General features: G+C 49.0%; 7 protein-coding genes across 7 annotated transcripts; 3 read left to right on the plus strand and 4 right to left on the minus strand.

Moving 5' to 3' along the window:
- Nucleotides 1–370: 370 nt before the first annotated feature.
- Nucleotides 371–2,002, minus strand: N7447_010919 (ammonium transporter; the record flags this gene model as incomplete). The annotated part of the gene is made up of 5 exons (XM_057235181.1): nucleotides 371–1,054; nucleotides 1,107–1,427; nucleotides 1,477–1,657; nucleotides 1,717–1,931; nucleotides 1,991–2,002. The coding sequence occupies 5 exons, from the start codon at nucleotides 2,000–2,002 to the stop codon at nucleotides 371–373; spliced, it is 1,413 nt and encodes a 470-aa protein (XP_057080499.1).
- A 3,470-nt stretch (nucleotides 2,003–5,472) lies between these two features.
- N7447_010920 (ceramidase) lies at nucleotides 5,473–6,727 on the minus strand (the record flags this gene model as incomplete). The annotated part of the gene is given in 6 exon segments (XM_057235182.1): nucleotides 5,473–5,632; nucleotides 5,694–5,811; nucleotides 5,900–6,181; nucleotides 6,250–6,465; nucleotides 6,482–6,597; nucleotides 6,675–6,727. The coding sequence occupies 6 exon segments, from the start codon at nucleotides 6,725–6,727 to the stop codon at nucleotides 5,473–5,475; spliced, it is 945 nt and encodes a 314-aa protein (XP_057080500.1).
- Nucleotides 6,728–7,166: 439 nt separating this feature from the next.
- On the plus strand, nucleotides 7,167–7,469 carry N7447_010921 (uncharacterized protein; the record flags this gene model as incomplete). The annotated part of the gene is made up of 1 exon (XM_057235183.1): nucleotides 7,167–7,469. One exon carries the CDS (start codon nucleotides 7,167–7,169, stop codon nucleotides 7,467–7,469), a length of 303 nt encoding a protein of 100 aa, XP_057080501.1.
- A 795-nt stretch (nucleotides 7,470–8,264) lies between these two features.
- N7447_010922 (uncharacterized protein) lies at nucleotides 8,265–9,607 on the minus strand (the record flags this gene model as incomplete). The annotated part of the gene is made up of 3 exons (XM_057235184.1): nucleotides 8,265–8,920; nucleotides 9,042–9,353; nucleotides 9,580–9,607. 3 exons carry the CDS (start codon nucleotides 9,605–9,607, stop codon nucleotides 8,265–8,267), a joined length of 996 nt encoding a protein of 331 aa, XP_057080502.1.
- A 943-nt stretch (nucleotides 9,608–10,550) lies between these two features.
- On the plus strand, nucleotides 10,551–11,366 carry N7447_010923 (uncharacterized protein; the record flags this gene model as incomplete). The annotated part of the gene is made up of 1 exon (XM_057235185.1): nucleotides 10,551–11,366. One exon carries the CDS (start codon nucleotides 10,551–10,553, stop codon nucleotides 11,364–11,366), a length of 816 nt encoding a protein of 271 aa, XP_057080503.1.
- A 274-nt stretch (nucleotides 11,367–11,640) lies between these two features.
- Nucleotides 11,641–11,835, minus strand: N7447_010924 (uncharacterized protein; the record flags this gene model as incomplete). Its single annotated transcript, XM_057235186.1, has 1 exon — nucleotides 11,641–11,835. The coding sequence occupies one exon, from the start codon at nucleotides 11,833–11,835 to the stop codon at nucleotides 11,641–11,643; it is 195 nt and encodes a 64-aa protein (XP_057080504.1).
- Nucleotides 11,836–12,910: 1,075 nt separating this feature from the next.
- On the plus strand, nucleotides 12,911–16,453 carry N7447_010925 (putative C2H2 finger domain protein; the record flags this gene model as incomplete). Its single annotated transcript, XM_057235187.1, has 1 exon — nucleotides 12,911–16,453. The coding sequence occupies one exon, from the start codon at nucleotides 12,911–12,913 to the stop codon at nucleotides 16,451–16,453; it is 3,543 nt and encodes a 1,180-aa protein (XP_057080505.1).
- Between the last annotated feature and the right edge of the window lie 911 nt (nucleotides 16,454–17,364).

The following is a 17,364-nucleotide window of genomic DNA, read 5'->3' on the forward strand; positions in this document are numbered from 1 at the left end:
AATTTCATCGGATATATATTCCAGCCTCATGGAATGAGGGCTTATGTCGAGGCATACGTCAGCCTCCCTTCCCCGGGCTTGGAAACGGGAGATTCGTTGCGTCACTGTCTTGGCCAAGACTTTTTCATTTTTCTGTGGGCCACAAGGGTCTATGATACATACAAAATAAAATGCCTTGTACAAAATAGGTCATATGTTATCACGTTTACCAAATTGCAAGTCGTAAGCTTTCAATGTTCTTAGAAATCTCTAGCTAAAACATTATGGAAGAGAAATGACATGAAAAAAAAGCACAGAACATTAGAAAGATTCAAGATTATGAATCCGAGGTTACATGTTCTACGATTCGAAGTCACGAGTCGTAACCCTGTCACTTCTTCGTTTCCTGAGAACCAACCACCACAGGGACCTGCCCATCAAGCACGCTCGATGAAGACCCGCATAGATCGTCGAGGAGGGCCCGCTCACCAATATGCTCATCAATAAACTGCGTGCGGTCCAAGCCAATCATTTCCGCCTCCTCATGCACCCGCAACTGCATCCCCGGGATGAACTTGAGAATGTAAAGTAGGATACACGAAACAAGGAAAGAATATGCCGAAATAGCACACACCTCAGCCAATTGTTTCCCAACTTGCACTCCATTGCCGTCAATGCCCCCTCTGGCTTCGGTCACGCCATCCAACGCGGCAATAGACTGCGTCGCAAAGATCCCGGTAAGGAACGCCCCCACCATCCCGCCGATACCGTGCAGCTTGAATACATCCATCCCCTCGTCGATGTGTAACCACTCGTTGATGTCTTGGAGGAGGGCGCAGACAATGCTTGTGAGGAACCCGATAAGGGCAGCAAGCCACACGGACACAAAGCCGGCGGCTGGCGTGATGCCAACTAGCCCTGCGATTGCCCCTTCGCACGCTCCTACTACCGAGAACTTCCCCCGGTGCTTGATATAGTCGACCAGCACCCATCCTAGTACTCCTGTGCAAGCCGCGGTGTTGGTATTAAATGCCGCTAGCATTGCCCGTACGCTAGCATTAAGAGTCGAGCCACCCTAAGAAATAACTGTCAGTGGGTTCAGACACAAGGACACAGGTGCGACAGACGTTGAACCCAAACCATCCAAACCAAATCAAGGTCGTCCCCAAGAAGACCAAGGTGGTGTTGTGAGGTTTCACATGTGAAGGCTGGTCGATATTCTTGCGCTTCCCCAGAACAAAGGCATAAGCCAATGCCGACCACCCAGAGGCGATGTGAACTGGACCGCCACCGGCAAAATCAAGCGATGGGAGATTATACAACCACCCGTTGCTATTCCAGGTCCAACAAGCTAGTGGACAGTAGACGACGGTCGCCCAGCAGAAGCTGAAGATCAGCGAGGGGATCATGTTGCCTCGCTCGAATGCTCCGCCGACAACGATCATTACCTACCACATATTAACTTTGATTCCACATGTGTTGTCAGGCGTTGCTTACCGTGCACGCGCAGAATAGAAGCTGATAAAAGCAGAATACAATTTCTGGGAGATCGGCTGAGCCAGGCGATGGTGCTACCATCACACCTCTTAGGCCAAAGTTCGTAAGGGTTCCAATGAATGGACTTGCATCCCGGGCATAGGCCAACGAGTAACCCCAGAATATCCATTGGAACGTTACTCTGGTGGAATCTTTCGTGTCAGCACGACGTACGCTTGGTTTCTGAAGGCGTCAACATACACAGCCACAACCATAAACGCCTGGAAGAGTAATGCCAGCGCTGACTTTCTCCGTGCAAGCCCACTATAGAGAAGACCAATCCCGGGGATAATCAACCAAACAATGAATGAGCAAATGATGATGTAGGTATAGTTCCACTCAACGCCTGTATATTGAGCATTTACGTTGACCTTGAGTGGATCTCCACCTGTTGGGGTAGACGCATTGTACACTGGCTATAGTATATGGCTGTGTCAGCTGTTTGGAAATATGGTTCCGATCATACTAGACTTACAGCATCGGCCATGATGAGAGCTAGAATGGATCGCAATCCTAAATCCTTGGTTCGGGTCCACAGCACATATATCCTCTAGTAGAGTGGACCCTCACATAACTCATAATAGCTAGAAAAAGGCCCCCAAGCCTCTTATCTATGTCATAACAAGAGCCAAGACTTTATTACAACAATGGGGAGCTTTGGATCTATAGTAGTTGCCCCCAGTTCATGGGAAATCCCCGACCCCCTCAATTTCTATGACTGTCAGATCAATTATTCATGATAAGAGAACTCGATTCAATCTGATCTAAGATAAGGATGCGAGTAAATGTGTTTCATAGAGTTTCAAGCATCCAATTACGACTTGTTCTCATGCTGACCCCGGATCTTACAACCTTCTAGGGCTTAGGCTCTTGTTATCGAACACCTATCTTATCTAGATGGTCTTGGCACATAGATGTTTACACATGTTTACACATGTCTTGGACTTGCAATAAAACATCCCGAAAATTAATAGGGAGTGAGAGTATTAGATTAAAGGCGAGGAGGTGCCAGCCCACAAGGTGTCCAGGTAGTATAAATGCCCCCACAGCCCCATCTTTCTACATTCTTTCCAGTCAATACAGAAATCAGCACCCCAACTGCTAACTACGCCATTGCCAAAACTAGTCTTCTGCACGGCCCAGTTTGGGTCGAAGGTCTCGCCCCAAAACCCAACCCAGACCCAGTAACTAGGGCCCCAGAAACCCCAGTTTAGGCCCGAGAGATCAACGGTAAAATTCACACTGACGTTTGGGAATTGAGCCAAGAATGCTTTGGCAAGAGGGAAGCCCTGATTATGTTCTACACTTAAGCATTAGCACCGATGCCACTCGTCTGGTGGGTCACATATATACCATCTCCACCGTAGGCCACCTGAAGGACTCCATTTTCCTTCTGCGCAGCCGCATAAATATTGGACAAGCTTCATGAATCAATATGAGCAGGGGAGTGCGCTGCGGCCAGAACAAGGGCCGAAAATGCAAGGCAGGACTCGAGTAGTTTCATCATTCTCAGTCGCAGCCTGGGCGAAATATCGTGTGGTTTTCTGACAGTCTATTAGTCGAGGTTGGGTAGAAATGTGTACTGCTTAAAGCACATGATATTTATAGTCCTTTTGGTCAGGAGTGAGTAAATAACAATAACTAGTTAACCAATAAATTAAGTCGTTTAAACCCATTGATAGGCAACTATAGTAGAAGCGAGGCTACGGCTAAAGCAATCAAGAAGCGTTAGGAGTCTTACTCGAAATTACTGATCCACGATATGATCCTGGAAGATAGTTCGGTACTTTTCGGCCTTTCGATAGCGGCCTACGAATCAGTAGGTAGCAAATACTGGTAACTTCCGACTTACAGCTGCGCCGAATGTGAAATCGATAAACACCGGTATGGCATTATGATGCACAAGGAGCGTAGTGCTGACAAGTGTTCTCTACTTGAACATATATATCTTGTTGTATATTTGAGGTTGATTCATAGATAACAGCCACCTATTCCTGTAGGCTATTGATTTCTTGTAGTCGAGTCAATAATTAGGCATACATGCTGTTAATTCCCCATGCTTTGAGAGATTTCATAACCACAACAGATTCATTCAGCATCTTTGATCTCCCTCTCATCGTCATGATATTACAGAGACCCGGAAGCTTGATACAACTGGAACCGTTCTCAATCCAGTTGTGCAGCTCAATGGAGTCCAAAGCTTTCAGGTCTAGTACCACCGAAGGAATAGGCAACTGAGCCGGAAATTGTCTTTCCAGTCGATCAGAAACTGTAGAATAAACCCAGAGAAGAAGCACTGCTCTCAGGAGAGAGACTGGTATACTGAAATGGGTACAACGATTGGATCCGACTGTTTTAAGGATACGGGCAGCAAAAAGCACCCCTATACGTCCTTGATTGGGAAATTTTGCTCATTGATCCGCCATCCCTTCCCAGAAGCCGTTTTGTAATTTTCCGTATATTATTTTGAAAGCCACAGATAGAAGGTTGGAGACTGGCGCATGAAAACTCATCAATGCAGTCATAGCCATGATCTTATGGATAATGGCGGCTTTCAACTCGGAGACTGAGTATATGTCACATCTGTCCTCTGTTTGGCTTAGGAGTTTCTCGAGCGTTCTCGCGGCAGCCTGCCTATCATCTACTGAGAATCCCGGAATACCGGCCGACTGCCATCTAGCGTCCACAATGCATGCCAGATATTGAAGAACGGCCTGCTTTCCAAGGGTTCCGGTCTGAACCCAGCTTGCTCTCCAACTGGGACTTGCAGCCACTTGACAGAGAGTTGGATCTACTGACAATTTTGTCTTGTACTTATGTGGCGAAAATTTGTTAGAATCTAAGTCAAGAAAACACTCAAAAATACATCATGTTTCCGCAAGTTACCAGAAGTCAGGAGTTTTTTCACTTTATCTTGTTTGTCAACCATGAGGGCCCGGCCTCAGAAGGACCGACCTCGCTCGTTCCCAGGTCTACTCTTCATTCCACGATAAATCAGATTTTCAAACCATGTCATGTTACAATTTAGTTAGCTGCTATGCTCGAACAAGAAGCCGATAAAGCTTGAAAAGGCTAGAAAAGGACAGAAAGAAAGGACAGAATGCTTCATTCACTCTGGGAAGCTATAGATCTATATAGATAGAAGCAGGTTGCTAAGCCGGGAGACCTAAGCAGGACTGCATAGCTATCAACTGGAGGTTCACAGGAGGCCGAAAACATGGGAAGGCATCGGTCCGATGCGTTCGGTAGGATGCATGTCTTGACAGAAGTGAGCAAGTCCGGCGTCGGTAACGAAAAGCAGAAGAAAAAGCTGAAGGCCCGTCCCCCGGAGAATACGTACCCGAGAGCCGTTACCGCCGCGTGACTTTTGTGGAAGAGATGCCTGCTACAATAGGTTATGTTGTTAATTAATGGACCTTTTGATTAAGCTGAATGCACTTGGATTAATACAAATGGGGCAATCAAGTGACTAGATCCTGAAGATACCTCTCCTAATTGGATGTAGACTTGTACGAGAAATAGTACGTGAATGAACTGGTAGATTCCAAGTAGCAATGCATGATTGAATCAGAAGAGCTAAATGCATGTGGTAAAGACCGTCCTTATATACCTAATCCTTCCTGTCAGCCGATGGGATCCCTATCCCATCGTGGGATGTGCTGCACCTATCCTATCACAGTCTTGGATGGCCTGATCACTGAGGGTTACGCCTCGCGTGATGCATTCAGTAAATGCCATGTTCTTATGGCGTAGAATCAGCATATGTTCCTGGACGGCCGATTCTGGCCTGCTGATCACCGCCACGTGGTGATGTAGGGTATATGTCGGGATGGCGAGTGTGAGGCCACAAGTGGCGCAGGCGGTGAGCGTGTACAACGGTTCCTGGGAACCGTTGGCTGACAGTGCTCAAAAGTAAAAAGGTGCGGGCTAAGTGGGTCCGTAACACCCCAATGCCATTTAATTCTCCTTCTTAGACACTGATGACCCTATCGTCCTGGCAACAAGCGGAAGAGGCCAGGCAAACTGGCCAGTCGGGTCCTCGTGTACCTCACCAGCCGTAAGCATGTCGATAACCACCACGGCAATATATCCACCAATGGCCGTGAAGACATGCCACCTATATAAATCGTCAGAGGGTGTAGTCTCGTAGGCAAGGAAATGAATTTATATCGACTTACCATCCGTGAAATTCAAATAGGAAAGCCAAGGGAAGGCCGATGGAGTGTCGGATGGAGATCAAATGTCTACAGGTGAACTCATCGACGAGCCAGATCATGTATCCAAAAAGAAAGCAGACTGGAATTTGGTCATTAGGATGGATTCGGCAGTGTAGAAAGGTCAAGTGTGTCGGCAATGGTGACTGATATGTAAGAGAGGCACCTACACACTCCAAAACGAGTCACGTTCCTAACATTCTTCCGAATCACGGCATCTGGAATTTGTCGCGGGATGACTCTCATTGTACAGATCACAATTAGAAGAACTCCCGATCCAAAGGTCACCGCATGGAGAAGGAACTCATCCAGGACCATATGCGCAACCATGACGACGGTGAACTCGATGAAGAGGATGATGCCCATGAGTCGGGTGTACTGCTCGCTCTTCTGGAAAGTGAGCAGACGGTGCACGAGCGGCGTAGTGAGAAGGTGCATTGATAATTCATCCGCTGGAAAGATAAATCGAGAAAGGATGTCAAGTTAGCGCCAGGCCGATATGAGGACATGCAGAACGTACACATTTGCGTGTGATATTTCAGGGTCATGTGGTACCCGGCGGAGCAGACACCCACGCCCATCAAACCGAAGAAGGGAATTGAACGACCCACTGTCGCTTGGCCATTTTTGATGATCCTCAATAGACCGTGAATACCAAGAACGACTAGGTAGGCGAGATGGATTAGTTGATTTGAAGGCAAGATGTTTTTGGCATACCCGGTGGATTTCGAACGCACTGTATACAAGGCTACTGAGGGTGTTAATGAACTCCGCGACGTATCTGGTGATCACATAGTCCTTAAAGAGCCAATCACATCTAAGATTAGCATTTGCAGGAGAGAATCCGCCGGGAAATTCTGAGACCGTGCTGGTATACCTCTTCACAGAAGCTGGGATAGGTGAGTTACGGACAAGCACTAGGATCTGCGGCCGATCAAAACATACTTCAAATAGGATGTCTGGGGGCCCCAGAAGGGGGTTCTGGTGGCAAGATCCATCAGGAATGCCGTGCAGGTGGAATTATATGTGTTGGGAGCTAAAACCAAGGTGGATCAAAGAAAGAAAAAAACAAAATGACATGAATATCGGCAGAAAACGAGCTGGATGGGTGGGAGGGCGTTCTTTTGAATCGATCAATCCCCTTGACCCAAGTCAGCTTAGGTGGCCACAGGCCGGTCTTGGCATGAATTCGGGACTGAGTTTTCTATGCCCGGCCCCACTATCCCTTCGGCCCCACCTCTTCCCGTTGTGGGTGCCATTGATCACATTTTAGTACAGTGAACTCTCCATGGCACGCCCAGAGATAACACACACTGGGTTCTAGCACCAAACTCCCGTGGACGGACCCACTTTTCCCCTTTTAACCTTATACAGTATATTACCCCATGGGGCCCCTTGTAGTACCAATTAATACTACCAAGTTGCCGCCCCCTGAAAATGCATCACAACGCTGCATTCTTTGGTTTAATGATTGTGGGGGGCATTTGGCTCCTCTTCCCATCGTTCTTGACTTCTGTCACCCTGTTGTTTGAAGATGCTTCGGTGGATCTCATCCCTGCGAGTGAACTCACCGTCGATAACGGCAGCAGTAGGCCAATAATCCCCCAAATTCTCCACCAAACCTATAAGAATAAGACAATTCCAGATTCGTGGAAAGATGCCCAGCAACGCTGTATCAATCTGCACCCAGACTATGAATATATCGTAGGTACCTCATCCATCCGCTCCGAACACAGTTGATGCGCGTCGCAGTTGTGGACTAATCGGACCGCCCATGATTTCATCGCCACCCACTATCCCTAGTTTCTCGATATTTTCGAACATTGTCCATATCCAATCCAACGCACAGATACCATCACATACTTTATCCTCTCGCATCTAGGCGGGATGGATATACATGACATGGACGACGTAGGCCTCCCCCACTCCCTTTTCTTCTTTCGATAACCGATGAGAGAATCCCCTTGACTAACCCTCTTGGCCGCGCAACAGGGCTGTAGCCGCCAACTGGACCCCCTCCTGACCTTTCCCACCTGGGTTCGCCGCACCACCCCCACCGGCATCTCCAACGATGCCATGGGCTCCATCCCACAACATCCATTCTTCCTAAAAGTGATCGAGTGTCTGTAGTCCTATGACCGCTCCTGGCTGTTTCCATATATTACTATCATGTCCTTGACGGGGCCACTATTTTTGTCCATCATATGGAAGTAGTATATGCGTCGGTCTTGACCACTGGACGAGGTGAGTCGAGTGCGAGTCCTGATGCCCGAGGGGTATATGTATCATCCGCGGAGCTTTCTTACCCATCATTTAGGAAACAGCCGGCACCGAGACGACGCGAAGATAATATTCTAGGTGTTTGGGTAGTAACCCCATGGTTCGGGCTATATGGAGGACGAGGAATACCCGCTTTAGGGTTCTTCCACTGAGAGGGATGATTGAGAAAATGAGGGAGCTCTACCGAGAGAATGTTCATCAAGCTTCCCTATATTTACAATAGTGCACTGTTATAATTGCCGGAGAGGCAAATCTTCAAAACCAATAGGAAGCTGTCGGTGCGCCGTATGGCCGATAACGCCGCGGAGCGTAATGCTGCCGACTCTCCGAACCACGTGCCAGATTAGCTAGTCGATAACCCGACGAATGAATTTGGCCATTCCTTTCAACTCCCTCTTCCCCCCTTGTAGGAAGATTATAGAGATGTCTCAATTTGGCCAGCTCATACATGGGCACCACCCGACAAACAATCACGGAGCCCATGAAGCGGGTAATCACCGTGACGCTATCTCGGACGGAGATGAACACCATGCTGGAGAAGACGAGAGTGCCACACATGACATGGGCCGCAGTAAAGAGGGAGAGGATCCAGGAAAGGAGTACGTAGAGCGGGGTTTCCTTTTTGAGCTCAATTTCCGGCGGAGGTCGATTCAAGGTGTAGCCGACGAAAAAGGTCTTTAGCTGATCGCAGGAGGACGAGAAGCACGGGATTCGATATTGCTCGATGCAGGTGTGGCCAGACCAGTGTACACGAAGACGGAGCGCCCAGGCGGCGATCATGTGGCCAATGGGGCTGAAGAAACACCACAGGAGGATGATGTACCCGAAGTTGGGGGCGAATGAAAGCACAACATTCTGACCGAGTTGGTAGCCTAGCGTACCGACGTTGGTGGTGGCAGCAAATACGAGTGCTTACTCGAGAAATGTGATGAGAAGTTCGATGTGAAAGGTGAAGAACATGGGAGCGAGACGGCCAGGGTGGTCTTTCAGGACCGCTGGGGGATCTCGATACTCGAAGGCTCGGAGGGTAACCACGGCAGGCGACCCGACGGTTCCCAATCACGGCTAACACAGGGGTCTCATCGACCTCGGATCCCAGGGTGGCTAGAATCATGAGAGCCAGGCCTAGGAGCACGCTGGCGCTTGCCATGTTGTTCTTCATGTATTCAGGGCAAGCGCCCATCACGCAGTTTATCAGCGGCGCGGTGAGCGCCGCGGTGCTGCCGGATCCAATCCAGCGGGAGATTTCGTACCAGTAGGTGCGGTTTTTCTGTGCCGTGAGGTAGAAATGGTACTCTGAGGAACAATTTTCCCGAATGATGCGTTCAAAGATGAAGCCGAACTCTGGATACCAGTGTTAGAACTGGCCCCGTGCCCCCTGATACATGGGCAATCTGAAGGGAAAAAAGGAGAAGTAGGCTGAAGGTAGATGGCCCAGGGAATCTTCGCATGGTGTTGAAGTTTGAGCCTGGACGTCTTAACCAGGAACGGGTTGGTTCTGTCAAGAAAGAAAGAAAGGACGGTCTTGCCTGAGCCTGGAGTGGTGCTTATATTGCGAGGACATGGGAACCGGCTGCACCAGGACCAATCCCCCTCATTACTAACTGCGTATAATTGGTATAAATTGTCAGTATTACCTGCACCTCGGTGTCTCTCGATGAAAGCCAATGAGGGTTCCACTAATTACAACCCATCTATATATGTCGAAAGTCATATAGATACGCATGATACTTTGCACAGACAATTCAGACGACACTGTTTGCAGTTTGCTTTAGTCGACCTTTGCCGCACCATATACATATTTTACTGGAAAGTGCTCAAACGACCGCTATTCTACAAATTTGAGTGACCAAACAGAAGTGACAGACAGATCGTTTGGCTCCTATGAAATACAGAGTGTGCAATAATGAATGCCATTAACGTAACCCGCGGTTAAACAGATCACACGGTGAAGCGGGAAAATGTCAGGTTTAACACGAGATTTCAAAGAAAACGTGTACAAAAACGAGGACCTTTGGTGACTGCATACCATGTTACAATATCGTGGATATTCCACTATCTCGCAGACTATCAAAATCCTTTAATTCCCCCGCCCATCTACCCGAAGTTGTGTATCCCACATGTTACGTGATACGGGAGTAAACAATCGAGCTTCGATGGATATTCCTTGTGCAGCTAGGAGGCATTAAACGTTCCGTGCCGTTTAGTAAATCTCTGGGATTGTTTCATCGATTTAATATCGAGGGCGACCCATCAACATCCGAGGTTGGAGCGGAAGAGGCGGCTCCTCCAATTTTTGACACTATGGACGGCACTGTTCGGCAACAAGTCAACCTGTGTGATGATTCAGAAGTTGCCAACCGTTGCTTTCAATACTTGGATCAGTTTGCTTCTCAAGGACTTCGGACACTACTGTATGGCCATCGTTTCCTCGATGACCAGACGTATTCTGAATAAAAGCGACGCTATACTGGTGTTCAGCCCGGGACCACTGACCGGACAGAAGCCATAGACGAAGTCAGCCAGCAGCTCGAACACCAGATGGAGCTGACGGGGGCAATCTCTATTAAAGATAAGCTTCAAAAAGGAGTCCCTGAGGCCATCGATACACTACGCAGAGCAAATATCAAGCTTTGGATACTAACAGGCGACAAACGCGAGACGGCAGTCAGCATTGGACATTCCTGCCGCCTTCTGCTTTCTCATCCAATTATGATTAGTCTCGATGAAAGTAACTTCCGTCTGCATCTGGCTGATGTGACAGAAAAGGTATCCAAGGGACAAATCCTGAGCTTTTCCATCGTCGTTGAAGGCTCAGCACTGTCTTCATTCGAGTATGACGGGCTTTCCGTGGACAACTTCTTTAGACTTGTAATTCTTGCCGATACGGTAATATGTTGCCGTGCGAGTCCTAAACAAAAGGCGTTCCTCGTGAAGACAATCCGCAGATATTCCCGAAACACTACAACTCTCGCGATCGGCGACGGTGCGAATGACATTGGCATGATACAGGAGGCCAACGTAGGTATTGGAATAGCAGACAAGGAAGGGCTGCAGGCCGCCAGAGTGTCTGATTATTTAATAGCGGAATTCCGCTTCCTCGTAAAACTTCTCCTCGTTTATGGACGATGGAACTATATCCGGATCTGCAAGTTTACTCTGGCCACGTTCTGGAAAGAAGTGGTCTTCTACACAACACAAACCTTGTACCAACGTCCCAATGGGTACACCGGAGCCAGTCTGTATGAGCCCTGGGACCTCGGTCTCGGTTGTTCTTCTTGGAGTACCCACGAAGGATCTCTCGGCTTCTACGCTTCTTGCCTTTCCCGAGCTCTATGCGACCGGCCAGCAGCATAGATGCTTCAATATCACAATCTACCTAGGCTGGACCTTGATGGCCCTCTGCGATGCCACCATAATCTACTTCATCATCTATAACCTGTACAAAGATACAGGAACCGACATATTCTCCTTTGGCCTACCCACCTACTCAGCGTGTGTCATTGTCGTCAACCTAAAGCTTCAATTCCTCGAGGTCTACAACAAAACTATCACCTGCGCGGCTTCTTTTTTGGTGGCTATCGGGGGTTGCTTCCTATAGAATATTGTTTTGTCCTTCTATCGATTCGAGTCAGGTCAAGGCATCTATCATGTCCGATGGAACTTCGTGCATGAGTCCAGTGAGAACATGTTGTTCTGGCATGGTTTGGTGCTGGCGGTGCTCAGCGTCTGCCTGTTCGAGATCGCGGTCGCAACCTTTCGGGCTTGGCTTTTCCCCACGGACGTCGATCTCTTCCAGAGATATGAATGGCGACGAAGGAACCATCTTTCGACCGATTAAATTTATGTTGGAATAAGCAAGTATTTGAACTAAGATAACACTCTCATGCCATTAAATAACTCGAGTTGATCATTTTGAGGGTCTATTTCACAGGGGTCTAGTTATTGGGTACATTTGATGGGTTAGACAAGATGATTTGGTAGGAATTGATGAGACAACAGCTTTAGGGACAAAACAAATATGTAGGGAATGCTAGATTAACCACCCTTCAGTGGGCGGTCAAGAGCTGGACGTCCAAGGGCGTGGAAAGGTAGTCGTTTCTGGCCTCACAAGCGGTCATGGTGTCAATCCCACAGGCCCTCATATTCTGTAACTGTGTATGATTCTGATATATAAGTGGTCGCGTAGAGGGTCTGTTATTATTGACGGATATATAGATAGAACCTGGGAATGCATAAACAGGTTTTGTGAGCAATTTATTTCTAGACCATTTAGATTCAATTTCAGCCCTATAATGTCCACGGGTTGTTCCCCACATGAGGCTGAGTACAGAATGGGAGAGACGAGAATAGAAAGGGATGTGGCTAGGGCGCTTACAATAAACTTATACATGTAGGATGTATATGTAGATATACATATACCGTATACCTAATACCTACATCTAGGATATAGAGAGAATTTGCACAGCCACAGGGCCTTGTCTGAGGCTCCGTGAAAAGTGGACTTTCCTGTTTCTGCGTCTCTGCGTTTTTCTGCTTCGAACAAGGCTGACAGGCCGGGGTTTTGTTAATAATCTTAGAAGTCATAAGTGGGATGCGCCCGGCGCTTGTTCACCCCTCTCCGACTGATCGGCCCCCATCACCTCTTTTTTTTTTTCCCTTCTCCTTCACTCTTCGAATTTCTGATTTCCAAATTTAAAAACTATTTGGGACTTCGCCTATCCAAGCCTTGTTGCTCCATATCAAGGGTACCAGGTCACACACTTGGGCAACCACCTGGGTAATATAATCAACCTGCTTGTATAGATTATACACCCTACTCGATGCTTTTTCTAATCAGTTTGATCTGATACCTCCCGTTCCCGCGGTCAATCTGAGGCTAATTGACCGCCATTGTGAATATGTCGCGCGCCTCCCCACTCAGCGCTCAGGGGCAATCGCCAGATGCGACCCAAGATCGCTATGCTCCCGATCCTTACCTGTCAGCCGCATCCGATCCGGAGGAAATCTACTTTCGGGCCAGTGCCATTCGACTAACGCCATCGCGGGGGAGTCCTGGGCACAGTACGGGACCTGGCTCGTCCCCTCATGAGGACGCTCGGATCGACTCCACAATTCAGGGTTACTTGGACCCGAGAGCAAAGGATCACACGGACCCAAGCGCTTGTACCTCGCCTATTTCTGATACAAGTGTCTTTGTGGAACCAAAAGATATCGAACTGGGTAGTGGTTCGACCTGGCAGAATGAGGACCTATCGTACAGGATTGGGGAACCCAATGTGCCCATCGACCCGGCATGGGGCTCGTCCATGGCACCGAATGTCTTTCAGTGGACGAGCTCGGACCACAATCCGAATTTGAATCCATCATCCACCCCGACAAGTCTAGAACCTCATGGCAATCCTAGCATACAGCAATCAATTACCACATCGTACCAGTCTGGCCTCGGTGTCCTTGATGCAAGCACCGAACCAGCTAGACTCGGCGTTTTGCCGAACGGAGAGTTGAGCGAGGAGCTGGCGTCGGGCGCAACCAGGGGAAGAAGCCCCGTCTTCAAAATTACAACCTTCTCTCGAGGCGATTCGCCCAAGGAACGCAGCATGTCACCGCAAAGACGTCTCGGCTCCTTTGCACACCTATCTGCTAATCCGAGCGAGCTGGAAGACGAAGACGATGGCGATCGTCACTCGGTCTCTTCTGCTCCCGTGAAGCGATCCGAGGACGGCGGGTGGATTCCAAACTCATCGACTCACCTAGCTGGCGTTGACCCAAAGTCTCGTGGAGACGAACTGGTGTCAAGTCCTAATGACGTCTTTGTTCAGCGACAAAGGGATGAGAAAAACGAGGGCATCTCCCACTGGTCTGTCTCTGTGAGCGCAGCCAATAGTGACGCCGGGGACTCGCCTAGTCCACCGCGTCCACGCCCACACCATGTTTCCAGGAGACTTCGAGCGAGGAGTACCGGGGATCACCCTTTGAAACAAGAAGACTATTTCAATCTAAAATCTCGTACCGGAGATGGATTCCCTGGACCCGGAGTATTGGTTCATGAAAGCAGCGAAGACCTCAGCGAAGATGAAGCAAGCATTGGCACTTACTCCGACGAGCCCTCGGCCGATGTAGATGAGCCTGGCAGATATCATCGCAGCACCCCCGAGGTCTATTCATCACTCTCCCCGACCAGCGCAGAGGAAAGTATCTGTCTTTACCCCTGGCATGACCCCCCTCGCGATGCGACACCCAGATCGCAAGCGATGCAGCCGGACAGCTCTACCGACGCTATGATAGCTTTTAATAGACGTGTGCGAGATCTCGAAACGGCATCGCTCGCGGCAACAATTGATAACAATAGCATTATCAATGTTGTCACATCGCTCGACAATTTTTCCTTTACCGAACAACCCAAGAAACGCACCAGTCTGTTTAAGCGTCAATTTTTGCAGGCATCGTCAATTCTGAAGCGCCAAGCATCTGACCTCTCCATCGGTCAATCTAATAGCTACCCTGGCCTTCCGCAGCGTGATACAGGGGACTCACCGGCAAAACCGAGTAACTCACCACGAAATGGGTTCTTGCGTCGTCATCCGCGGTCGCCAAGCTTGAGCAACGCACTTCTTTCAATGACCAGCCAAATTGTCGCTGTCGGGGGTAGCCAGCCTGTCCAAGCAGTGTCGCCTGCACCCTCGCCGAATCAAGAGAGGAATTCTTTGAACGTTCAATTCAAGGGCCGAGTTCGAAGCAGAAGCGAGATTCCCCGACCAAGTAGCCCCGGGCTAATAAATCTCATGACCGCTCATGGTGGTCCACCAGTTCCAAACATCACATCGCCTCGAGCCAGTTCAGACGCCGACCAAACACCCAGAAGTACACCTCTGGGCCCTGACACTGGAAGCGCCGACGATGAGAACGATGCTGACACCGGCAATAACAAAGGCGTCGTGATGGATTTCCCTGCTATTCAGAGTCTGCCAGTGCCAACAATCGAAGGGTTCAGATCGCAGATCATGCAATTGAATCCAAGGCTTGAGCCAGCTTTGATTCACCGTCTAGCACATGAGCAAAACCGTCGATACAAGATTTTGGTTGGTTTGCAGCAGAAGCATTCTATTGCAACTGCCAACCACACTTGTAAATCTGGCAACTATTGTACTGTTCAGGGTGGGCAGCCCACTCTGTTGCAAGACTATAAGGGCTCCAACGATCCGGAGGCAGGGCAGATCCAGTTCCAAGTGACCAACTTTAGTTACGGACACGAGAAGCAGTATGCTCCGGACGATGGTACGGGGCCGGCAGCACAGTTCCCTCCGGGTGTGCCGCTTCCGCCGGTCAGTCGTCTTCCCGCCCGGTTTGAGTGCCCAATTTGCTTCGAAGTCAAAACCTTCCAAAAACCTTCCGACTGGTCCAAACATGTTCAGGAAGATGTGCAGCCGTTTACTTGCACATTCCCCCACTGCACCGAGCCTAAGTCATTCAAGCGCAAAGCAGACTGGGTTCGCCACGAGAACGAGAAGCACCGGCACCTGGAGTGGTGGACCTGCGCATTCCCCGAGTGCAACCACAAATGCTACCGGAAGGACAATTTCGTTCAGCATTTGGTTCGGGAACACAAAATGCCAGAGCCCAAGATCAAAAAGACGGGCAAAGCATCTAACACTGCAGAGGCTGAGACTGTGCCGAATAGCCGAAGGGAGCAGGAGCTTGAGCGATTATGGCAAATGGTCGAGAAATGTCGGCATGACACCGCCCAAGGCCCCCAGGAGGAGCCATGCCGCTTCTGCGGGAATGTCTGTAACGAGTGGAGAAAGTTGTCAGTCCACCTTGGCAAACACCTGGAGCAATTAGCCCTGCCCGTTTTACGATTAGCGAAGCCGAGCACCGCAACCCATGTCGCCTACCCCAGCCAAGTGGAGCCGATCCGCGGATCGTCAGCAACTTATCCCTCTGTCGCGCCATATCACCATGGACGCGAAGTACTCGAAACGGCCTCCACCCATCTGCAGCCGCAATATGCGATCCGAAACACTAGCACTCCCGCCAACCCTGCGTTCTCAATCAACAACGTTCCGCTGACAAATTACTCTACCATCTCCGGCGGCGAACTTTCACAGGAGCCCGAGTCCATCACGGACTCTCTTACCCCTGATCAGTTCCCGGCGTACACGCACTCGACAGGCCAATTTGGCCAAATGACACTCCACCCAGCACAAGCCCAGGCCTATCCCCTGCATCAGAACTCGGTGACGTACCCACCGCCTTATAATACCGTTCCCAGATCGAGATCCCCCGAGGGAGATCCCATGCTGCAGAACTCGTATCCTCTCGCTCAGTGTCTCCCTCCCTCTCTATACCCTGTAGACGGGAGTTACCCGGCTTACCAACCTATGGAGTCCAACATCCCCTACACTTCTGCAACTTACTCTTCTGGATGTCCCTCCCAAATGTGATGATAGATACGATGCTCCCTTGGGATCGCCTTTTGACCCTTCTTTTTTTCAATTTTTTTCCACTGCTTATTCCCCTTCTTCGTTCTATTGTTCTATTGTCAATTCTTTCACATCAGCTGCATCGGAATAGATGGAGGTGATCACTAGGAGGAATTCCTATACCTATCTTTTTTTTTCTATCAGGAGAGCTATGCAAGCAGGTCCTAATCTTATGCATTTCTGGAATGATGGCTATGATGATAATTTAACATGCTCCCTTTTTTTTTTAAAAAAAAAAAATAAGCGTATGCAGTATCTACATATTTCAGCTCAGGAATTTTGTTTCAGACTAAACGGCGATGTGCATAGCATATGAGAGATCAGAATTATGTTTTGGCTTTTCCTCTTACGTACTAGGCTGTTCCCACCTACACATGGTTCCATGGTTCATAACATAAAAGTCCACATGTAAAGATGGTAATCTGAGACAGAGAGTAGATATCAGGTCAAGATATACGGAGTAAATTCAGCTCGTTTCAAACCCCCCTTGGCTTCTAAACTCGAAACTGCATAACATGCTATCGCGTATAAAAGTGCGCTTTTATTATCCATCCCTTGCGCGAACATGGCCTGTGTCGCCGATCAGCTATGCCGATCGTCTGTCCTGTCACAGCCCAATCTGGTCCTTACTTCCTTGCAGCCCCTCCTCTCCTTTGAAGGTAAATCGTAAGATCTTCATGAGGGGCTGGAGTTGTCTTGCATGCCTCGTGCAGGACTAACGACATTATCTGTGTGGGTGTGTGATACGTGTATACTACCTATCTATCTGAGATTGTGTTAGCGGGCTGAACCAACCCCGGGAATCCAGGAGATGACGGGGTACCCGCAGCCGATCGTGAACCGGACGAGGCTTGGTCAAGGGAATATGATCT

Source organism: Penicillium robsamsonii (assembly GCF_028829455.1).
Source record: "Penicillium robsamsonii strain IBT 29466 chromosome Unknown utg000008l_segment0_segment0, whole genome shotgun sequence".
Classification (NCBI taxonomy): domain Eukaryota; kingdom Fungi; phylum Ascomycota; class Eurotiomycetes; order Eurotiales; family Aspergillaceae; genus Penicillium; species Penicillium robsamsonii.